Source organism: Barbus barbus, assembly GCF_936440315.1.
Source record: "Barbus barbus genome assembly, chromosome: 25".
Lineage (NCBI taxonomy): Eukaryota > Metazoa > Chordata > Actinopteri > Cypriniformes > Cyprinidae > Barbus > Barbus barbus.
The window spans coordinates 24,109,821-24,133,086 of record NC_136753.1 but is presented as its reverse complement, the minus strand read 5'-3'; the positions used below and the strand labels follow the sequence as shown (position 1 = coordinate 24,133,086).

The 23,266-nt window shown below is 36.0% G+C and overlaps 1 protein-coding gene across 1 annotated transcript in view; it reads right to left on the bottom strand.

Annotated features, from left to right (window-relative positions):
* Positions 1–3,222: 3,222 nt before the first annotated feature.
* The window catches only part of LOC306845256 (contactin-4-like), a gene marked incomplete at both ends in the record, with an annotated part of 34,599 nt that continues 14,555 nt past the window's right edge, over positions 3,223–23,266 (bottom strand). Inside the window, 12 exons of the mRNA XM_079377946.1 lie at positions 3,223–3,317; positions 3,474–3,642; positions 5,828–5,940; positions 9,622–9,802; positions 10,760–10,875; positions 11,185–11,419; positions 12,874–12,944; positions 14,682–14,831; positions 15,474–15,632; positions 16,009–16,126; positions 17,441–17,613; positions 18,318–18,445. Of these exons, the coding sequence (XP_079234072.1) occupies positions 3,223–3,317; positions 3,474–3,642; positions 5,828–5,940; positions 9,622–9,802; positions 10,760–10,875; positions 11,185–11,419; positions 12,874–12,944; positions 14,682–14,831; positions 15,474–15,632; positions 16,009–16,126; positions 17,441–17,613; positions 18,318–18,445 (1,708 nt within the window). The remainder of the gene's footprint in view (positions 3,318–3,473; positions 3,643–5,827; positions 5,941–9,621; positions 9,803–10,759; positions 10,876–11,184; positions 11,420–12,873; positions 12,945–14,681; positions 14,832–15,473; positions 15,633–16,008; positions 16,127–17,440; positions 17,614–18,317; positions 18,446–23,266) is intronic.

Below are 23,266 nucleotides of genomic sequence, written 5' to 3'. Positions count from 1 at the left end.
GGGCCACATTTTCTCCATTCATTTTTGCATAAGATCCATTACATCGCTGCGGGGTAGAATTTTTAATCTGCCCCACTTCAATAAGCACATCTCTGCCTACCTTGAAAATATTGTCAAAAAGGAAGGTTATTATTTATCAGTGCCAGGATTGATAAGAAGGGGCCGAGAAGGGCAGCCTACCGTTGGGTCCAAATGAGACCACATTAAAAAATCCAGGATTCCCCCCCCCCCCACACACACACACACAAAGTAAAACAAAGAAATAATCCAAATGGAAACTGAAACGATTTATTTTCTTTAGAACACTGGTGCCTTTGTTCTGGGCCTCAAAGTGTCCGACATATGCCATACTGGGATTGTACTGCAATCAGATAAGGTAAAACTCCCTTGCAAAGTGAGCAAGGGTTTATTACAACCATTTTGTGAGATTTTAGCAGACACACTGGCTTGGCAAAAGTAGTGATTAGGCAGCAGCCTTCCCATGTCTCGCTTCCATACGGGTCTTTACAGCTCCAGTGAAGCCATTAATTTAGGAGGATCAGTGCGAGAAATATCAGTACCCACCAAAATTTGGTCGGACTCACAGGCACTATTGAAGGGCACCAAATGACATGCAAGGAGGACTTCCAAAAGGCTCTGTGACTGCTCCCGTTTCAGCTGGACTAGTATTTATGGTTAAATCCCCTGGTAGCCCAACAAGTCGGAGCGGTTCTCGGGAGATTACATCCGTGTTCGTACACTTACCTGTCAGTGTTCCTGACAAGCTTATTCCTCTGAGCTCTTGGAATAAACTCCTACACCTTCACTGTGAAATCTACTTTAGCAAACTCCATTTCACACTTCAGCCGTAGCCCGGTTTCATAACTTAATGTCAAATGTTGGTAAATAAACATGTAGGATGCTGCTTATTGAGTGAACTTTCCAAAAAAAAAAAAAAAAAAAAGATACATACATGTGGTTACGTCTAGTTTTTTTTTTTATGGTGGTTTATTAAACATACGACTGAGGTTACACTATTTTGGCACTGCAAACGGCTGAAATATCGGCTGTAATTATAATATCAGAACCTTCAAGGACAGTTTATTTATTATGGTGTACAGTGGAGTCCAAAAGAACACAAAATATTTTAATAGTGGATTTGATTGTTTGTTCACAAGACCTTAATTGATGAACTGCAGTCGTGTGCATTGTTGTGATGTTTTTATCAGATGTTTGGCCTCTTATTCTGATGGCACCCATTCACTTCAGAGGATTCATTGGTGAGCAAGTGATATAATGCTATTCTCCAAATCTGTTCTAATGAAGAAACAAACTCATCTACATTTTTGCATGACCTGAAGGTAAGTAAATATTCAGCCAATTTTCATGTTTGGGTGAACTATTACTTTAATTTCCATTGAAGCACAAAATGCTTTTTGGATGCTGGATTAGATGATCAACATGTTTTACACAAACTTCTTGAGTTCACATCAGTTCAATTAATGCGGGGCATGCAAATATGAAGCAATTCATGTTCTGTTGCACTTCAAAATTTCAATTCAATTATTCTGATAATTTAATTTGAACCGAAAAGATAGTTGCATTTAATTAGAAAAATGCAAAATAGTAGCATTTTTACTAGCACACTCAGATATTTGGATCCACATTATGTATATATATATATATATATATATATATATATATATATATATATATATATATATATATATTTGTAATTTAAATAACTGTCAGTAAGTATGCCTGCTGTCTTTATGTTCTCATCCAGCAGAGACTAATCTCAGTCTATTGGTAATTACCAATCAGTATGCAAGTCTTTGAAGGAATCGTCTCCAGGCAACCATATAGATCAGCCAAGCTCTTTTCCATTCATCAAATTAGAATAAAACATCTCCTCCCAGATCAAAAATGAAGTAGTGCGTGTTGGAGGCTATTACTGATACTGTAGCTAATCATATATTTGCTCTATATATATTTCAATATGAAATTTTATTTATTTTTATCTCTCAGAGATTGTACAGGGTTAATACAAAGGTATTAAATAGGTTAAAATTCTTACATAACAGCAAAAGAAAACACCAGACGAATATGTTACATTTATAAAATGCAAAATTGCAAAATAAGGCAAAAATCAGGTGATTTACTACTTCAACATAAAATGTTCATGAAAAAAGTAACATTCAAATATAAAGAAACTAAATAAAACTTAAATTATATAAAAATATTTAAAAAAATATATAAAAATTAAGTTAAATAATAAAAAAAAACACTAGAGAATAATTAAACATTTCTTTCAGATGTATGAATTGTGATATTTAGAAAACATCAAACCAACAGAGGGAATATCTGTTTAAGCTAAGTTCTGATGACACACTTTGGTCTCATCGTCAAGCGTACAAACTCCGCAGATGTTCGCAAGAAATATTATCACAGGAACAAAGATGATGAAGAATATTTGAGAGATATCAGGAAGGAAAACTGTTCAACTGTCTAACATAGCATAATGTGAATTACAGAAGAAATCATAATAGAACTGATGAATTATGGGTTGAATTTAAAGAAACAAGAAATGTGTTTCATAAGAAATCATCAAATGATAGACTTTCGTAATTGTCCAAAACAATAATTCATACTAACTAGCAGCAAGAAATCTGTCTAATTATCCAGAAACTGTCGCTATTCTTCAAAACAATAATATCTCTCATGGCTTATGCAAAACAACATAATGCATTTAATTTATCTAAAGGCCTTTTTACATACACAAACACAGCGTCGCTGACTTGACGGATGTGGGTAGAAGGAAAAACACCATGGGTATAATTCATAATTCAAGGATTTCTCTTAAAGATCCAACATTCCAGGTCACTACTGCATTACAGGACTTAATACTGTGCTCACTTTGAATCTCAGTTCTGAACACCTAAGCAAAATTATTAGCTACAAGAGAAAGCCTACTTTTTTGCATAAAATCTACATACAAAAGACGAATAGTTTGACAAATAGGTAAAAAACCATCACAATATAAGGCAATGGAGCTGAGTGACCAATTTTTAACTTCAAAATCAAATGTAACTATATCCAGCCAATCAAAAGTATTAAAGCTGAAGTGTGTATGCAACGATTCTAAGTAAGCCGTTTTTTAGCTTGATTTCTGTTTGGGAAACCATATTGGTGACATCTGTGGCACGGAAATGACACACTTCAGCTTTACATAAAGGCAAAGTTCTATGAAAACAACCATGACAAGATCAGAAACACTACTCCATGAACGTGAGCCATCTTGCTTGCGTCTGAACTGAAGTATCCTCTTGAGTTCAGGCCTGTGATGGAGAGGAACACAAAGACATCACAGACAGGATTATACATAGGAGGCCATTACAAGTGTCAAGCAATTGCCAGGCTAGCAGTTCGATTCTGTGAGTACAAGCTCAAAAATCAGTGTGCACCGCTCTTAATGAGCTCACATGAAGCCTTACTTGACATCTTTGGAATACGGATGGGGCTGCTGCTGCTGCCGTCTCCTCCGTCACTCAGGGCTTTGATCTGAACGAGCAGGTCCTCTTCTGACGGCAACTGAAGCTCCACGGACGTCCTGTTGGTCTCGACTACGCTGCTTCCTCTGTGCCAGTTTTGACGATACACAACCTGCGCGGGAGAAAGTGGGTCAGTGAAATGCAGCTAGTCTGTGCCAATTAGCTAAAAACACTCACAAATAAACAAGGACATTTAATGATGTACACCGGCCTCAAAACATATTTGAACACTTAATTCTGATATAAGAAGAAAGGCGTTTATTATGAAGACAAATAGTTAAACTTTTTAAACATAACATTTCATTAAAATAGGTCAAGTTTGTAAGTTTATAAGACAGTTTATTAGGAAACAATTAATTAAACTATCTCTCTCTGTCTCGTTCTCAATATACACACACACTGCCATACAAAAGTTTGGGATCATTAAGATTGTTAATGTTTTTTTTTTTTTTTTAAAGGAGTCACTTATGCTCATAAAGGCTGCATTATTTGTTCAAAATATAGAAAGAACAGTAATATTGTGAAATATTATTGCAATTTCTAATATTGGTTTCCGATTTGAATATACTTTAAAATATAATTTATTTCTGTGATGCAGCGCTGAATTTTCAGCATCATTACTCCAGTCTTCAGAGTCACATGATCCTTCAGAAATTATTCTAATATGCTGATTTATTATCAGTGTTGAAACTCTTGTGCTGTTCCAATATTTTTTGGAACCTGTGATACTTTTTTCAGGATTCTTTGATGAATAAAAATAACAAAAGAATAAAATAACAGCATTTATTTAAAATAGAAATATTTTATAACAATATAGTTTTAACACATCCTTGCTGAAAAAAAGAATATTTAAAAAAAAAAAAAAAAATCCCAAGCATGGTATATTATTACAAAAGGTTTATTTTTTTATACACATAACACAACATGAAAATTAAAAATTTAATCAAATAATTTAATTTAAATGCTCCCCTAAACAAATCACCAACAGCAGCACTGCAAATAAAGAAGTCTGTTTCACACCGTTTCCTTGCAATCTTCAAAACCCAGGTGAAAGAGGGAATACAAATTAAATAATCGTTATAAATTTCAAATTTCAAATTGATTTTCAGTGGGAGGATTATTAGTATGCTTGCTGACATATCTTGCTGTGAAAAAAATAATGTTTCACAATCCATAAATCATTTAAATTTCTTTTTTTCAGACTGACAGCGCAAAACAAATAGCCACCAAACTGATATTCTTTCTTACTCATACAGACTAGAAAATTTATGATTATTGATTGCATTATTCTGCAGGCGCCTCATATCGGATGGTTAGGATTGCAAATGAATAGTGCTTCTCCCTCGCTAAGCTCGTCGCTCCAGATGGAGGATAGCATCAGAGCCGTCCAGCTGTTCGCCGACCCTACTAACCTCTACATTTCAGAGAGGCCGCCGTCAATTAGCTGGCAGCATGCTGCAGCAAATTAATTTGCTCAAAAGAAATGAATCACATCGGACAATTTTTAATCCTCTTTCTGAACATTTTGTGTGAACTCTCTCTACAGATGACTCGGGTTTTGAGCGCAGCAGGAGATCGGAGCAGCTTGTTCTGAAATGTAAAAAAAGCCTCAGATGTTTCTGAAGTGTATGTATGGAAGCGAGAAGAGAGATTTGATCTGTTTTGACAAATCCAACCCAAGATAACATTGTAACATTTCTAATGTAGAGGTTTATACAGTAACAATTTACAGTAAGTTGCATCTGTTAAAGGCTTGGGTCACCGAAAAATGAAAATTCTGTTGTTCCAAACCTGAATGCATTTCTTTCCTCTGCAGAACATAAAATAACATATTTTCAAGAATGTTGATCACCATAACCGTATGGTTACCAACATTCTTCATATCTTTCTTTATGCTCCACATAATAAATAAATAAATAGATGAAAACCGAATTTTAATTTCGGTGTGGATTTTCCCTTTTAAGAAGTGTCTTCATGGTGTTTAACATTAAGAAAAATGTATTTAGTAACAAAAAAGTACTGTACAGAAACTAGTATTGAATACAATGCTATGCAGAATAATTTGCACTTCAACTAAGAAGTTCAAAGGAGTTGCATGAGCATATCTGGAAAGGCTTCACTAGCACTTCAAATAAAAAATGTAATGAAAAAACAGTATATAATGCAGCTTTCAAAGGTAATGTTCCCAGTCATTTATCTCTAAGTTGTTTTATGTGAAACACCAGCTTATGTGGCACACTGATACAGCATGTTTATCAGCAAAGCAACAGAAGAGCGAGAGCAAAAAAACAGATTACCTTGTAGCCGGTTACTTCTGATTCATTGTCCATTGCCTTCACATGTTCCCAGTTCAGAAAGACCTTTGAGTTTGTCAGGTTCCACTCAATGTTCCCTGGGGGCTGACTTGGAGCTAAAAGACATAAATCATATTCTGATTTACTTCCAACTTCTGTAATATGACTGAACAACATCCCCCGTATATTTTGTCCTTTGCAATCTTAACAATCAGCAGTGCACCAGCTGAGGTATCATCTAAATGTAAGACTTTCAAAGCTCACTGGCACGGATTCAATTCAGCTTGGCTCTCACTTTAAATTAACTGGACTATAAATGGAACTTTAGGAATCATTTTTACGTAGCAGCAAAAAACTGCTATGAAAGAAAGAAACATTGTGCAGAACATCAAAGGAATATCTCGCCCCAAAATGGTAAATTCTGTGATCATTTATTCACTCTTTTCTCTATCAAATCCCTTAACAGAATGTCCAAGCTGATCTTTTCCATTCAGTGACTGAATAATTGTGTCTATTTCTCATAAAGATTTTTGATATAGTGAAAGAGTAGTATAGACTACTTTTATGATGCTTTTATCTTTTTGGAGCTTGACAGGGTCAGGTCCCCATCCACTTTCACTGTAATACAACAAAGTAGAGTAGACGATCTTCAAAACCTCTCCTTTTGTGTTCCTCAAAAGAAAAGAAAAAAAGTTGGGTTTGGCACAATGTGAGGATGAATAAATAATGCCTGAATTTTCATTGTAGATTCAGCTATTTCTGTTTATAAATTCATAATTTTAAAGAATGATTTTTAATTCATTACGTGTGACAGAGAAGTTCACATAGAAATAAAGGCAAAAAACTACATCTTTAAAAAAAATGCTTGTAATGCTTGTTGTAATGTTTTGATATTCTGACATGCCAGACATTTTGATGCTGCTTGAATGTCAGCATGCCCTTCTTTCCTTTATTTCCATAACTCCCTGACAGTAAAATAGTTGCCCCTGATGTAGGGTTGCTTGGGAGCAATTTTATAAATTTTGTGTTTGCCACTGCCCGGTCATGTGCCCACACAAACAATTGTACTTTTTACAGTAATTGAGGAATTTATACACAGTTTAACGGTAACTGAGCACTGAACCAATGCAAATCTGACCTCTTTTCTCATCAAATTTCATGGTTAGGACTTTGTGCACCATGTATTCATAGTTTAAAAAAATGAGGATAATAGCTATCGTAATTTGAAGCAATTTAACTAATGATACCGAGCCCACCGAGTCTACAATACATGCTATTATGATAACTATACTAGATCATAACAGTGGTCGGCGGTATCACAGTGTGTTTAGTCAGAGAATCTGCCGTACAAAGGAAAAAGGACAACCGGCTATCTGCTCCGACACAAAGAAAGAGATCTGTCAAGCTCTTTATTTTAAAGCGCTCAGTCTATTAGCTGAAAATAGCCATAAGACTCCCTCCATAGTCATAGTTTATCAGATCAGTTTCTGGCTCAGTTAAACGCAGTGTTTTGTTCTTGATTATTGACATCAGATAATGAGCCTATTTAGCCACGGTAGTTTAACAAAGGCCACCTTAATCTCTAATAGTGTTGAGAACACCCCACTAAGATGTTAAGAGGGTAGGACTATGATCCTGTCAGGCCCCTAATCTACATTAACTGGCAAATATTATCTACATTAACTGACAAATATACATTTGATACAATATACGAACTCTCAAACCTTTTGAACTTTGAACTGGGGTGAACTTTTATTTTAATGATATTATGCAAATGCAATTGAAGTGTAAATGCATTCATGCCACATCTGAGCTGGGATATAAACCAATTCACATGCGGTTTAAAAAAAATCATACTATATATATAGCTAGTGTGTTTTACCAACACTGCATGTGGCAATGAGCCTGGGGGCGATAGCTGTTACTTTACGCTGTATATGAAGCCTGAGGGCCCTAACTTGCACTATTTGCAGTGAGGCGCCCAGCATTCAGCTTCCTCTTGCAGTCTTAAAAATCCAGCCTGGGTTAAATGCAGAGCACAAATTCGGAGTATGGGTAACCATACTGGGCCACATATCACGTCACTTTCACGTTAGTCACTTTAAAGTCTAATTTTGTGGGGGGCTGGGGTGGGATGGGGGGGGGACTGATATGTTCTCAGAATTGTGAGATATGAACTCGCAATTCTGAGAACATATCAGACCCCCCCCCCCAAATTGGACTTTAACTTGCAATTGCGTGTTATAAAATCAGAATTGCGAGATATAAACTGGTAAGAAAATAGTGAGTTTATATGTCTCGCAGTTCTGACTTTATTTCTCAGAATTGCGACTTTATGTCTCGCAACTGCAAGTTTATATCACACAATTCTGATTGTGTGATATAAATAGTCGCAATTACCTTTTTTATTTTTTATTCAGTGGAGGAAACGGGCTTCCATAAGTCTATCATAAAGGCTACATACATAATAAATACAGAGGACTTAGACAATGCTGTTAAAAAGTTTTAGATGGAGTTTGCCAAGCCATAGCATGCCATGCCCAAAATCATTTCATGTCATATACTCGGGGCCGCTGCTGGTGCCCTTAGCAGGATTGTATTGTTGTGCCCCCTCCCTCAAATATTATGGTAAAAGTAAAAAAAAACAACAACAAAAAACACCTACTATAGTGGTCAAAATAGAACTTTAATAAACTTTAATAATGTAATAAATAAATAAATTGTATTATTTACAAATTACAATTGTAGCTCTAGACAGGTACCTATGGCTATGACTTTATTAATACAGTTCTTTGAATGATTTTATAGTTTTGAGCATTCAGAAATCACGCAAAAGAAAATTAAACAGTTTTACTACGATTAAACCATGGTTCATTTTTTGTAAGGGTTGTGATGTCCACATGTTTTTTGTTGAAGAAATGATAGAGGCTGTGTCATCTATAGCAAAAAGGTGGCAAAAATGAAAGATTAAGTTGATATATGAATTCAAGTTTTGGTCAAAAGCCTATTAATCAAGGATTTGATTGTCCTGTAAGTGTAGCAGCGGTAATTACTAGGCCTTTGGCTCCCTTTGCAGGCATTTGTAATAACATGTAATGTACATAAATTGTTTATTTTGAATTAGCCTACATTATGTATTTTAACAGTGTTATTCGATGAAACCATATAATTATTAATTAACCAATCATTATTGCCTGCTTTTATATAACACATTTTAAGTCTATTGTTGGCTTAGGTCTGTTTTTATAACTACACAAATTATTATTTTAATACTTCTTGGTAAATTGTTATTTGAAGTAATAAAACCATGGTTAATTTCCTGTTACCGTGGCTACAAGAACAATGATTTTTGGTTTTATTCATGTTAAAACCATGGCTAATTTTCATAAGGGAACATGGAAACTCAAAGAGAATATTAGATGCGTTGGTGGAGGTGAAATTATTTCTGACATTAAAACACAACAGCCAAAAAAGTTGCAGGATTATGAAGTGATGCACGGGCTTCATTTTCCCTTTTATTGTTTTCTTGGTGCCGATGGCTGATGTCTTTTCACGGCCATAGTTGTCCATCAATTTTGATCATTTGCATTCAGCCGCAAACATGAGGTGCGAATGGTGCGAGTGATGCGGGAATGGCACAACAAGGTTTTTTTTTTTTGAGCAACTGGGATGGTGCCCCCCTGGGAGCTGGTGCCCTACGCAAACTGCGTACTCTGCGTATAGGGAGCGACGGTACTGCATATACTAATTTACTGTATTCGGATAGAAATCATGTTTTTAATAACCATATGACTTACGTGGCTTCTTGGTGTTGATGCTGATGGGTGTGCTGGGGGGTCCGGTGCCTGCGGTGTTGTGTCCTCTGACTGACATCAGATATAGTGTGCTTCCCTTCAGACCCGTGATGTTGACTGAGGTTTCCGTGACCCTTACTCTCTCTGCATCGCTTTCAGGTGACCCATCCTCCAACCACTGCACCTGTAATAGTGAAGGTGACATTTAGAGACAATAAGTCATTTAACTTTTTACAACACATAAATAATTAAATAAATAATGAAGTTCTCCATCTAGCAGCTCTCTCTCAAAAAAAAAACCTTATAAAAATACGAAAGTGCTTTTAAAAGTGGCCATATGGTAAAGAAATTGTCTATGAAATATAAATATTTTATGTAAAATAAGTCACATGTTGAAAAGGAAAGAAACACATGTCAAATTTAACACACACACACACACACATACACTCATTTTAATGTTTGAATGAGCATGATGTTTCTGCTCGAGTAAGTGTGCTTCCAACCTCGCAGCTAAGAAATTGACTTGAGAAGAATGTCATTTTTGTTCCGGTATTAGCGTTCGATACACTAACTCTGTGACAAAGTCACTGTGACTCGGTTTCTTTTTTTACTACGTTCAATAAACATCTGCACACAGCAGCAAGGGACTCTGGAAGTATTTGTGGATTTTCATATGTGCTTTTTTTACTACCCGAAGCTGTGAACGACTTTGTGGTTTCACCACGGAACAACCGCGTGACCTGGGATTTCTCGCAGAGGCTCGTTCGGGTTGGAAGGAGAGAAATGGGCAGAATCCTGTGTGTTTCTCACACAGTGAAAAACGACCTAGCAGCTGAAGTGTTTGCAGGAGGGGGAATTGATGTATGATGTCCACACATCTGAAAGGTGATTTATATAAGTGCCCAGAAAGCCTGGGTATTGGCGCTCCCCGGGAGACAGGACCAGCTGTGAGAAGACCTCTTCATTCTGCAGATGAGATTGTGAAAAATGTGGCCGGGGGATCACAGACTCTTGTTGGGGAACAGGAAATTGCACACCCTGCCATCAGCGCAGTGCATACATTAAGGAATCTGATTGAGGTGATGCAGTGTGAGGTCAGAGCCTCTTTTTTTCCCTCCCTCCATTTATGGTGTTTATGTACCTCGTAGCCTGTTATCTGTCCTTTGCTGCCGTTTTGGTGAACAGGTTCCCAGAATACCTCGATCTCAGATGCGGACAGAGTGCGGGCCCAGACTCTGGGAGGAGCTACTGAGGGTTCTGTTGATGAAGACATATCAAAAATGGGGAAAGAATGTGAAAACAACAGGTAATGAGAGTAGACGGTTTACAGGATTCATCCAACATCAGTCTTTGGTGCTTAAATGTACCACCTGTTTGCGAGAACTAATTGCGCTGTTAGCACACTTGCGAATAAAGAAATTACCATCAAAGTGCACTAACACAGCTGTAGAGGGAGTGTAATTAAAACTTGAAACGCATCCATCAACTTTAGTCATTCCTAAACGATGTCCAATAATGTCTTTGCACAATTTGCATACAACCGACACAGAACACAAGCATATTAACCTTCATCTGCTGAATATACAATGACCACAGGGCTAAACGGTCCCTCTCCGATCTCGTTGTAGACGCCGACTTTTACTTCAAACTGAGTGAGTGGTGGAAAGGTATCATTTTTATAAATGTATCGTGATGCATCTGTCGAGGCCAACACGCTTTGTTTCCATGTTGTGGTGCCAAGTGGACGAAATGCCACCACGTAGCCAAACTTTTCTCCATTTTGTATCTCCTCTGGCACAGGCTGTGAGAAAAGAAGATGAGAATTAAAAAAATGTTACATGATTCAGTAAAGAAAGTCACTCGTTTCGTTCCTGTGCTTTTACATTTATGCATTTTGCAGACGCTTTCATCCAAAGCGCCTTACACGTATTTAACGGCTTTAATGAGGGAAAGAAGTACAATCCCATTAGGCATTTTGTTGCAAAATCTGCGTACAAATATTTAATATTACAAAAATATTTTTAAAGAGAAAATATTTTTAAAGATAAAAATATTACTAAAATTACCTGATCAAATCGTGTTTAACAGTGGACTGCATGATGAAAAACTACATTACCTATGATGCTGTGCAGAAATTTCCACCAATAAGATAGTCGCAGCCAACCAATCACACCAAAGAAGCTTCTTCCATGATGCACCAAAATATTTGTATACATATATGCATATTTTGCAATAAATATATTGTGTCTATAGATATAATTAACAACTTTAAATGAATAGTTTTATGGGATTGTAGTTCTCTATGGGATTGTTGTTCTTTCCTTCACTAAAAGTTTTAAGTACGCAGCCTTGTACCTTTGTCTAATTTTCAAATACTTTTTTGCTTTGAATAAAATGTTATAATGTTGTATTCTCCTTGTAGCTGGTTGGGTTGGTTCATGGCTTATAATGCTTTAATAGAGACTCTTTTAAACATCCCTATGAAAAAAAAAAATACTACAGGAACCAGTGCTGCTTAAAAAGTGGGAACTGATCAGATTCAAGCACCGGAGCTAACTCTATGAGTAATTTTATTATAATAACAGACGCTTTGAAAAAATACAATAGCAAGTGCTGCTCTCTTCAACAAAGTCCTGTTATTTGAGGTGTCACTCATGCCTGTAGCACAAACGATGCAGGATGATTTACAAGGCAAAATGTCATAGGGTAATAGGGTTGTTCAAAGTGTGAGCAATAATATTAGTCCCTCAAAAATGCATTAAAGCAAAATCATTCAGCTGACATGGCGTTACATTACTGCAAGTTGACAAGTAATTTTCCGTGGTAGGTTTACATTGTTGCTTACATAATCTGAAATCCAGTGACTATAAGTAAATAAAGTTGACAAATTTAAGCACTACTGTGTCAGTCAAGAAACCTCTGGAAAATGTGCTGTATTTTGAAAGTAATACTGTGTTTAAACATGCCGCTGAATATCTGCCGTGACAGCCGGTGAGATTAAGAGAAAGCCATTGATAAACATTGTCATTTCAGATTTACTGGTATGAAAGCTGTCTCATATTTGCGTCTTCATTATGATTTACATACCAGAGGGAGCAATCCCACTGAGGCAAAGAGTAAAGACGACAGCGCTGCCTTTTAATTAAACCTTGTCTAATTTAAACCACATCACCGTGGAGAATTCCCTCAGAATCCGATTCACAAGAGAAGACTGGTTTGAAAATGCTCCTGTCACAATAAAGACGCTGAGCTCACCTCCCAAACAATCACCAGTTCGCCTCGGCTTCCTCCACCTCCACTCACGTTAGCCGGGGCGACTTCAGGATCTGCCAGCCAGAACAGAGAACACACAACAGAACAGAAGAAACGGCCTTTATACCTGTGGGATTGGAGGCAAATCCAAACACTTCCTTTTCCTGACGTGCGGCTCAATGGACTTTTCAAAATGGTTCAAAGAATCTGAATGAATTTGAATGTAACAACCTGTAGATTTTTTTGTTTCCTGATGAAAATGGTCGTTTGGTCTTAGCATATGTTTCTCAGCCTGGTTTCAGTGGGGTTTTGTGCACTTTTTAGCTGAACATCAGCTCGGGCAGAGTCGGAGACCAGTTCGACCAATTTAAGGCCAGCAAGTTCAAGCTAGTTTAAGAAGTTTTAATGTCAGAGCTGAGTAGATTACTTACTAATTGTAGATTACATGATACAAACTGTAGTTAGTAATGTACTCATTTTAATAATGCAATTCAACTACTTTTAAGATTACTTTTATCAAAAAGTAAAGAACAATAAAACCTTCCATTTTTTGTATAATCAACATCATAAAATGCATTAAACTTTACATTACACAAGGGTTTGCCAAACTGGGGTTAATGTAAGAACTACAGCAGCTTTGTGCATTGATGAAAAGCATTTTAATACACTTTAATTACAAGTGCTTAATTTTTGGAATCTGATTACATAATCCAGATTACAAGTATTGTAATCAGTTATTACTCTGCACTGTTTAATGCAATGTGCATAGTACTGAATAATTATGAATAAATTATGTATTTGCATGTTTTTTTTGTATGCTCTGGTTTATTTTGCAGTATATATAATGAATCCGTATGCATATAGCGTGGATTACAAGTTAAATTAGGAGTCAGTCATTAAGCATTGCTAAATATTATTTTCTCATTGTGTGAACAGTATTAAACTGTAACATATTTACACTGTCTGGATGAAAATTAATTAAAAGTAAATAATGGCCAATTCCCCAGCCAAAGGGAAGACTAATAACCATAATTATGACTATTTACACTATTGTCCCACAGTGCAATAACTTTTTATCAGTAATTTATGTCAGGAAATGTCCTATATCTTTGATTTCACAATATACAGTAGATGTTGCTGTTAAATGCCGTAAAATCCTAGCTAAGTCTCCTTTTTAACTTTTTTTTTTTTTTTTTTGCTGAATAATTGGAATCTGAAAGACAACAGCTGTTTGCATGTCATTTTCACTCTAGATTGTGTGATGAAGCCTGCGCCTGTTTGTGAATCAGTAATCGAAGCATTTGTACACAGTACCTGAGCTTAAAATAGAGCCTTTCAAGTGTTACTGCCTCAGAATATGGGAGAAGTCCACTCAATTTTTGTTGATGTCGACATGAATTATTGATAGCTGCATTTCCTGATCGCTGATGTCCAGCCGCTGAGAGCAGCAGGGTTGGATCTCACGTTAAAGAATATAACTACATGATCTATGTTTTATTTTGTTCTAAATTTCCATGCAACCACATTTTCTTGCGGTTTTAAGTTAATTAACTAAAATCGCCAGCCCTTCTGTGATGCCATTCTGATTTCGGCGCACTTAATTTGTGTCCTAATTGTCTGTAAATTATTTTGCAATTTGGATGTTCCCAGGAAAACCGGTGTGAATGCACAAGTGTTTATTTCTCATGCCTGAACTCTATTACGAGGAGTCACTCCTGGTGATTTAAAATAATTATAGAATTAAATTACATTTTCTCCTTCATGATGTATTAGAGATGACAGATATGGAATCGGGAGGGATGAACGCTTACCTGCAGCTTTGGTGCGAACGGGTTTGGATGGCACACTGGGTTCCCCCACCCCCACGTTGTTGATAGCCACAACTCTAAATTCATAATCTACCCATGGATTTAGATTCACCACCGTCGCATGAATCATCTGTCCAGGCACAGAATCAGGAACTAGGATTAAAGAAAATGTGGAATGGAAAAACACATCAATGCCCATCTGCACAAATGAGTAGCCTAGCATAATTATTTTGCCTTTACTTATGCAGATATATTTCGGTCTATCTTAGCAATTGCCTGTTTCTGTTTTTATCTTTCACAGTGTATTTAAAAAAAATAATTTGCATAAATCACATTTAAGTGACTCACTCAAAAAACATATGAACAGTTGCTTTCTGCAACAATAGTGTTATAAAACTGAATCAACAAGGATCTATCTATCTATCTATCTATCTATCTATCTATCTATCTATCTATCTATCTATCTATCTATCTATCTATCTATCTATCTATCTATCTATCTATCTATCTATCTATCTATCTATCTATCTATCTATCTATCTATCTATCTATCTATTTATCTATCTATCTATCTATCTATCTATCTAGTCAGTAAATTTACGTTAACCAATTAACAGGTTTTTATTGCAGCATTTGTATAGTTTTTACCATTAAAATTAAGATAATTTTTTACAGAGTAATTTTTTGTAAGGGGTCACAATAAAGTTGCAGTAAAAAGCACATGAACAGTTGCTTCCTGCAACAATATTCTATAATGAACCCAGATTCAGTAAGAAAGTATGCAGAGTCCTATACCAGTTTTGACTGCCTGCCAGCCGATAGAGAAAGGGGTCCTGGCTTGCACGATGTAGAGGGTAACAGGACTGTGGTTGTCAGGTCCGGGACCCCACGAGAGCTGAGCAGTCCTGTCTGTGACGTCCCCCACCAACACGCCCGCTGGAGCACCAGGGGGCCCTGACAACATCACCGCCAAAGAGACAAAAAGGACTCAAACTTGCTGCATATCCTCATCAGAGAAGGGCACAGCAAGGTGACCAAGTACCTTGCGATGTGAGACAAGTCTGCCCACAAAAGGCGACATGCTTAATATTCAGAACCAGGGAGAAAGATCCTTCAATTGATGATGGAAATACAAAAGGTTCTAAAGAGCACGAAGCAGGGAATTAATGCATTGATTTCAGATACTCCTGTAGTCATTACTTCAAGAGCTGAATAACGTAATAAAATAGAAATAGTGGGGCAAATTGTGAGGCCTTTTTAATTTATATCTGATAAATGCTCAGAAAAGTGTAGAATACTGAACAGCCTCCCTGGGGGGAGATGCACATACCTCTGACAATTAAGTCTGCCGCTGCAGACACACTGTCCACTGCTGTATGCACCATACAGACGTACTTCCCAGAGTGCTTCAGCTGCACGTTCCTGATCATAAGATCTCCAGAAGAGCCCTATAACAAAGAATATTATATAAAAAATTAGTAAAGAAAAAATCTCTGTCTGTCTGTCTCTCTCTCTCTCTCTCTCCATCCATCCATCCAGTAATTTGATTGCTATATTCATGTATTATGGAATATATATAAATATATAACCCACCTAATTCAGATAATTAAAAATATATATTAATCTGCAGATAAGTAAATAATTGAACAGCCAATTACAAATTTTAGACTGTATTGTACGCTACTATTTATAAATGTTTTTGAAAGAAGTCTCTTATGTTCACCAAGGCTGCATTTGTTTGATTAAAAATACAGTAATATTGTGAATGTATTGCAATTTAAAATATAAATTTTCTATTTCAATATATTTTAAAATGCAATTCTTTCTTTGATGGCAAAGCTGAATTTTCTGCAGCCATTACACCAGTGTTACATGATCCTTCAGAAATAATTCCAATATGCTAAATTGCTAAATTCAAGATTTTTTTTTTTTTTTTTTTTTATTATTTCCAATGTTAAAAATGGTTGTCCTTCTTAATATTTTTGTGGAAACTGTATTTTTTTCCCAGGATTTTTTAATGAATAGAAAGTTGAAAAGAATATTTATTTGAAGCAAATGTGTAAATTCTAATTGTCACTTTTGATCAGTATGCATCCTTGCTGAAAAAAAGTATTAATTTCTTAAAAAAAAAAAAAAAAAAAAGTTTTGAACGGTATTGTATATTTTTATGATATTACTGCGGTACTTAAAGGGAAACCTTAAAGTCTCTAAAATCAAGTATATATATTTTCATTTCTGTAGTTACATCACATTTGAAAAACATCAAGAAGCAAATAGAAGTAGCAAAAAGCTCTCATATTTGATTGGCTCTTCAGTTCAGATAGGGTTCTTTTAACTCGTTTGGACAAGCGATCCTTCTGCTTTTAGTGAAAGCCCACCATTCATGCATTTGTTCATCGGTCTCTCCAGGTTGTTAAAAGCAATACTTGGCAACTTAAAAGCTCTGTGAATGATATACACAGTGAGAGAGTGGGTCCTGTGGATTGCTATTTGAGGTTCACTGTGTGTTAAACAGAGTACGAAGTAAATCCTGTAATCAGACAGATTTTGTGCCTCTATGTTCAGAGAGCAGCCAGGTGCCCTTGTACTCAAGCTCCCCCCATTGCTAGCTGAGCTCAAAAAAAAAGTTAAAACACCAGATCCCAATCATTCCTCACTCGCATTCCTCTACCCTGAGTGATTTCAAAGAGGAATCCAAGGATACACTAATTCAGAAATTCAGCATTTGTAGCTTTGAATTATAATGATTGACAGAAACGCACCCCTCCAATCATCCCGAAGTGATCGTGACGAGTGAAATCGATGAGCTTGCCGTTGAAGAACCACTTGAAGATGGGGTGTAGAGTGGAGTCTTTAGATACTTCACATGGCAAGACAATGCTCTCCCCCACTGTGGCATCCATACTCAAAGGAGGGACTGTAATCTTGGTTGGTTCTGCCAAAAAAAAAAAAAATGTTTTAAGTAAGATAAAGGGAAGATAGGACTAGGACAGAAGTGTTGAAGGTCTTTAGTTATGAATTAATTCATGAGAGCTTTCAGGTTTGCAGACTCAACGGCCAACCATCGAAACAAACTGAAAACTAGCCTGGGAAAAAAGCCAGACCAGCCTAAACCACCTTACACCAGCTAAATTCATAGATGAAGTTGTTTTATTCATCAGGTACATCACAAAAGAGATGCCTCATTTTAAATTTGAACACCAACAAAATTATACTTTTTTTATTCAGTCCCGAATTTTAATAACCCTACTTGAAGCCATCAAAGTGTTAAAAAAACATAAGTAATGCCATAAGTTATTAAAGGAGTAAATTAAGAAAAAAAACTTGCAACAGCAGCATATTTTTAATTAAACATGCAGAAAGCGACTGGGGACACGAGGATGAAATCCACTCCCGGTGCTGTGGACGGCTCGGATTTATTTTTTGACACCAACGGCTGGACCAATAACTCACACATGACAAAAGCTTGGATGAGTTATACCTCTGTCAAACCGGCAGGAACATAAAACAACTATATATTTCATTATCAATTTCATGCTTGGGTTGCTCACTGTTTTTCCACTGGTTCTCATCCGGTTTAAGGCGTCCGCTTAGAAGCAAGAGAAATGTGCTGTTTGTGAAATGTGAAAGGTGCTTTACCTTTGACGACTAAAGTCCCAGAGCTGCTGGATGTACCGAAGGGGTTTCTGGCGACACAAGTGTACCTCCCTGCGTCAGATTTGGTAACATTGGCGATCCTGAGGGTGCCGTCCTCTGAGATGGTCTGCCTGCAACAGTAAATAAAAAATGTTGGAACAATGGATGATCTCTTCATATAACAATGCTGTTTATTAAAAAATACATAAATGTTATATAAAAAGAAAATATGTATATTAGTGCTGTCAAACGATTCATTGCGATTAATCGCATCCAAAATAAAAGATTTTGTTTATATAATATGTACTGTGTTTATTTATTATGTATGTATATATATATATATATATATATATATACATACACACACACACACACACACACACACACACATACAGTATACATTTAGAAAATAATTACATGTATATATATTTATATAATTATATCATATATAAATATATTTAATATATAAACTACATATTTTTCTTAAATATATACATGCATGTGTTTGTATTTATATATAAATAATAAATATACACAGTACACACTCATGTATTATGTAAACAAAAATGTTTATTTTGGATGCGATCACAATTAATCATGTGACAGCACTAATATATATATTTTTGACAGTAAAAATATTTAACAAAATTACTTTTGAACAGTTTCTTGAACAGTGTGTGTGTGTGTGTGTGTACAAAACTGACAAAAATTATCTCACTCTCCTCAAACAGGTTTTTATTAGAGCTGGTTGTTCAAACACAGGTTCTGGATTTTTCATAACCCCAAATCCTCGTTATTAAGTGTGTATTTTGCTGATATGAATGCTGGCTAAAATGATGTAGGCTGTGTAGGAGAGGTGTGTGAGATATATTAGCATCCAAAATCTTCAACTATATATTATAGAACTGTGTTAAGTAAGAGTAAAAGTATTTGGGTGGTGAAACTGACAGTCTACTGGAACAGATGAAACAATAAGCAAAGATGGTCTTTAACCCAACACGTTCTCTGACACATAGAGTCTGCTCAGGTACTGGATCAGAGCTTTAATGTTCAAGGATACAGCAACCTTCCTTTCTTCCTTCTTGCCTCCCCAAAAGAAATTCTTAAAGACACAGTCTCAGCCCAACTATTCCAGACAGAATAACACAAAAACAACCAGTATATTTCTCTTGGTATGCTTGTGTTTATTTTTTTATTATTTTTTTAAGTCTGAAAACTGTAGAAAATCAGAGTTTTAAACAGGATACAGTCAGGGATTCTAAAAGACGAAACCTTTAAATTCACAAGTGAATACTGCTATATTAAGGCCGAGAATAAAGGGAAAGGGAAGAGGATGTAAAAGGGAAGCTGGTTTGAATTCTTACCTGCGGCCTTATCATTATCCAACACATGTAAGATGCTATCGACATATTAAAAAGCGTTTCCAAAAAGGCAGCAAGAGCAGATGTGATTATGGAGCTCTTGCAGAAGGCTGTCTGGATCATGTGAGGAGATGCTGATAGAGTCTGACTGAAATGCTAACCTGGCTAGAGATCTGTCTTTGTAATAGAGCTGCAACAGCACAAACAAAACAGATTCTCTGGCTCTGTTCAAACTGGTTTTTATTAGTGGTGCTTGTTCAGGTTATGGATTTTTCATAACCCTCCCTTAACCCTCTGTATTAAACGTGTATTTGGCAGATACGAATGATAGCTAAAATTACGTAGGTTGTGTAAGAGAGGCGTGTGAGATAAGCGCATTGCAAGTGATAATTTATGCATCTGTTATGTTGTTGTTATGCAAAATATATGTATTTTCTTCAGAAATTGTTAAAATTATTAGATATTTCTTATTATGTATATTTTGTTTAACTGGAAACTTGTCAGAGATCCTGCAACTGATTTCAGAAAACAATTCTCAGAAGTGCTTCATCGACCTTGATGTACATCAACAAACAATGCTTCTATGTTTTTAATAACTAGGAATAGAATGAAAGGAATGATAGAGAGATAGATAAATAAATAGAGCAATGTAAATATATAACGTTGAGATCCGCTGTGACCTTCTCCCTGAACAAATCAAACATGAGCGTAGCAGACCTGCCAGCTCAGAAATCAAACAATTTCAGCCGCCGCTTTTTAAAATAAATATGTATTTACTATGGCTCAGAGAACATGCTTTACGCCGAGAGCTTTCCTCTGATTTATTGACAAAAATATCAAACGTTGAGCGATAGAAGCGTGCCGACCAGACGACCCGTGAGCAATGAGCTGCAAAACCAATAGGAAAAAAGGCAAGAGCTATCTGCTTACGGAACGAAACTTCTGACCACATGGAGCCACATTTATATGTGCGTCAAGACATGATGGCTTTGTAATCAGTCTCTGATCCTTCCTCTCCTGACCGCCCTGTGGAATACGATGACTAATCGATGCTTCTCCTCGCATGTTAAGGCACGTCCAGAGAATCACAAAGTCTACGATGCAACACATATTGACTTGATACAAACTTCGGAGTGTGAGATGAAACACGATTGAGATGTTCGTGTTTGCACTACTTCAAACTAAATCAGAATGCCGTGAGAACATGTCAGACTTAACAATCATATTTATCCACAAAGCATCTATCTGCGTGCCTCAGAAGGGAACAGTACCTAAACTACCTTTAAAAAGTTTGGGATTTTTTATTTAAGCTTTAAAAGAAGTCTCTTATGTTCACCAAGGCTGCATTTACTTGATCACAAATACAGTAAAAACAGTAATATTGTGAAATATTATTACAATTTAAAATAACTTTTCTCTTTTCATATTTAATTAATTCCTATGATGGTAAAGCTGAATTTTCAGGAGAAATCATTTTATTATTAATTTCATGTCACGGTTGATCGATTTAATATGTCCTTGCTGAATAAAGGTAAACATTTAATTTGCAGGGTGCTATATTTCCAGTATGCATAGCATACAAATGTTCTCCATGCATGGAATAAACATATAACCATAGTACTTTACATTTGTCAAAATGAGCAATATAGAGCAGAGCACACGGTGTCAGAAAACTGTCACCATAAAATTCATTTTCCATTGTAACAAATGAACTAGAAGTAATATTATTTGATTGGATTGTTAAGAGATTAAAATGCTTTTTTTAATATACAGACTAGACACCAATTGCTGAAATAAACATGTAATTTACAATAACAATATTGCTTGAACCATGCTGTTTGAAACATTTTGCAGCATATTTTCAGTTTTACATAATGCATATTTTAAATAGTATTGTATGCATTATGCAGAAAAAAACAAAAAACAAAACGTTGAGCCAACTTAAAAGTTTAAGGCAACCAGCTTCAGCTAATTTTTGAGTTTTCTCAACTTATTTTCTTAGGAAATTTCAATTTTTTTTTTGTTGTATAAACTTAAAACAAGAAGTTGAGAAAAACTCAAAAATCTGCTGAAGCTGGTTGCCTTAAACTTTTAAGTTTGCCCAACTTTTCTTTTTTTTTTTTTTTTTTTTACAGTGTAGACAGTATACTAATGTTTCATTCAAAACACAACTAACCAGAGCACATTGTGTGGAATAGTATTTGTCGCATACTCCATACTACTTCACATAGACTACTATATGTAAACCATTATTATGCAGTGCACACAGTGTGTGTGCATTAAAGTGTTAGAAGTTAAAGAGATCACCTACAAATGAAAATTCTGTCATGCTCATCCAAACCTGTAGGAATTTCTTTCTGCTGCAGAACACAAAAAAAAAATATTTTGAAAAATGTGGGTAACCAAGCCATTTCTGGTCCCCATTGACTTCCATGGTGTTTTTTCCCCAATTCTATGGAAGTCAATGGGGACCAGAAACTGTTTGGTCACCCACATTTTTCAAAAATATCTTCTTTTATGTTTAATAAACATAGAAAGAAACTCATACAAGTTTGGAACAACTTTAGAGTGAGTATCTGAAAATAACTACTTCCAAGTTAACAACTAGATGCCACTTGCTGAATTAAACGTGCTGTTTTTTATGCATATTGCTTCAAATAGGGCACTATTTTTAAATCAACAGTATTCCGACAACAGTATATGCACAATATAGTGTATCCCACAATGCAGTGTGCTTGACTGGACTATTTCCAAAATAATAACTAAATGCCACTTACTGAATTAGACATGCTCTTTATTTGTGCGTACTGCATAATTGTTCAATGTAGGCTACTATTCCTGAAAGTATGAAGTACACACAATGTGCAATAGTGTATCCCATAATGCAATGGACTTAACTTGACCTTCTATTTCCTTCAACACATTTAGGTGAACTGTCAAAAGTAAAAACATTGCTACTCAAAATCTAAAAACAACAACAACATAACTATTTCCAAAATGATAACTATATGCCATTTGCTGAATTAAACATGCACTGTTTATTTGTGCAGACTGTATAGGCTACTATTTCAGTGCAATAATGTATTCCACAATGCACTGCTCTTGACTTGACCGTCCGTTTCGTTCATGAAAGATTTGAGTGGACTGTCAAAAGCTAAAACATTTCTAGTCAAAACCAGAAAATAACTGCAAAATGATAACTGGATGCCACTTGCTAAATTAAAAATAAATGCACTCACCGTTTACTGAAATCTTTTCGGCATATTGCATAATGTTGCATATACTATAAAACAACAGTATGCGGCGTACAGTACCTACCGGGAGGCACGGAGTTAGAAGTACATTAGCACTCCATTTCAGGCTTACCCTGACCCTCTGATAGACAGTATCTGATACACAGTCTTGCACCTCTAGTCTCATTTCCTCTGTTCGCTCTAACTTCCACTCCCTCTCCCCCTTTCCATCGCTCCCCCTCTCCCTCATCGAATAATCACATCACTCCACAGAAACCCTGGGCAGCATCAGTGAGCCATGGCATGTGTGTTCTCTCTCAGGTCCAGATGGACCACAGTGCACAGAGCGAGCTCCCAT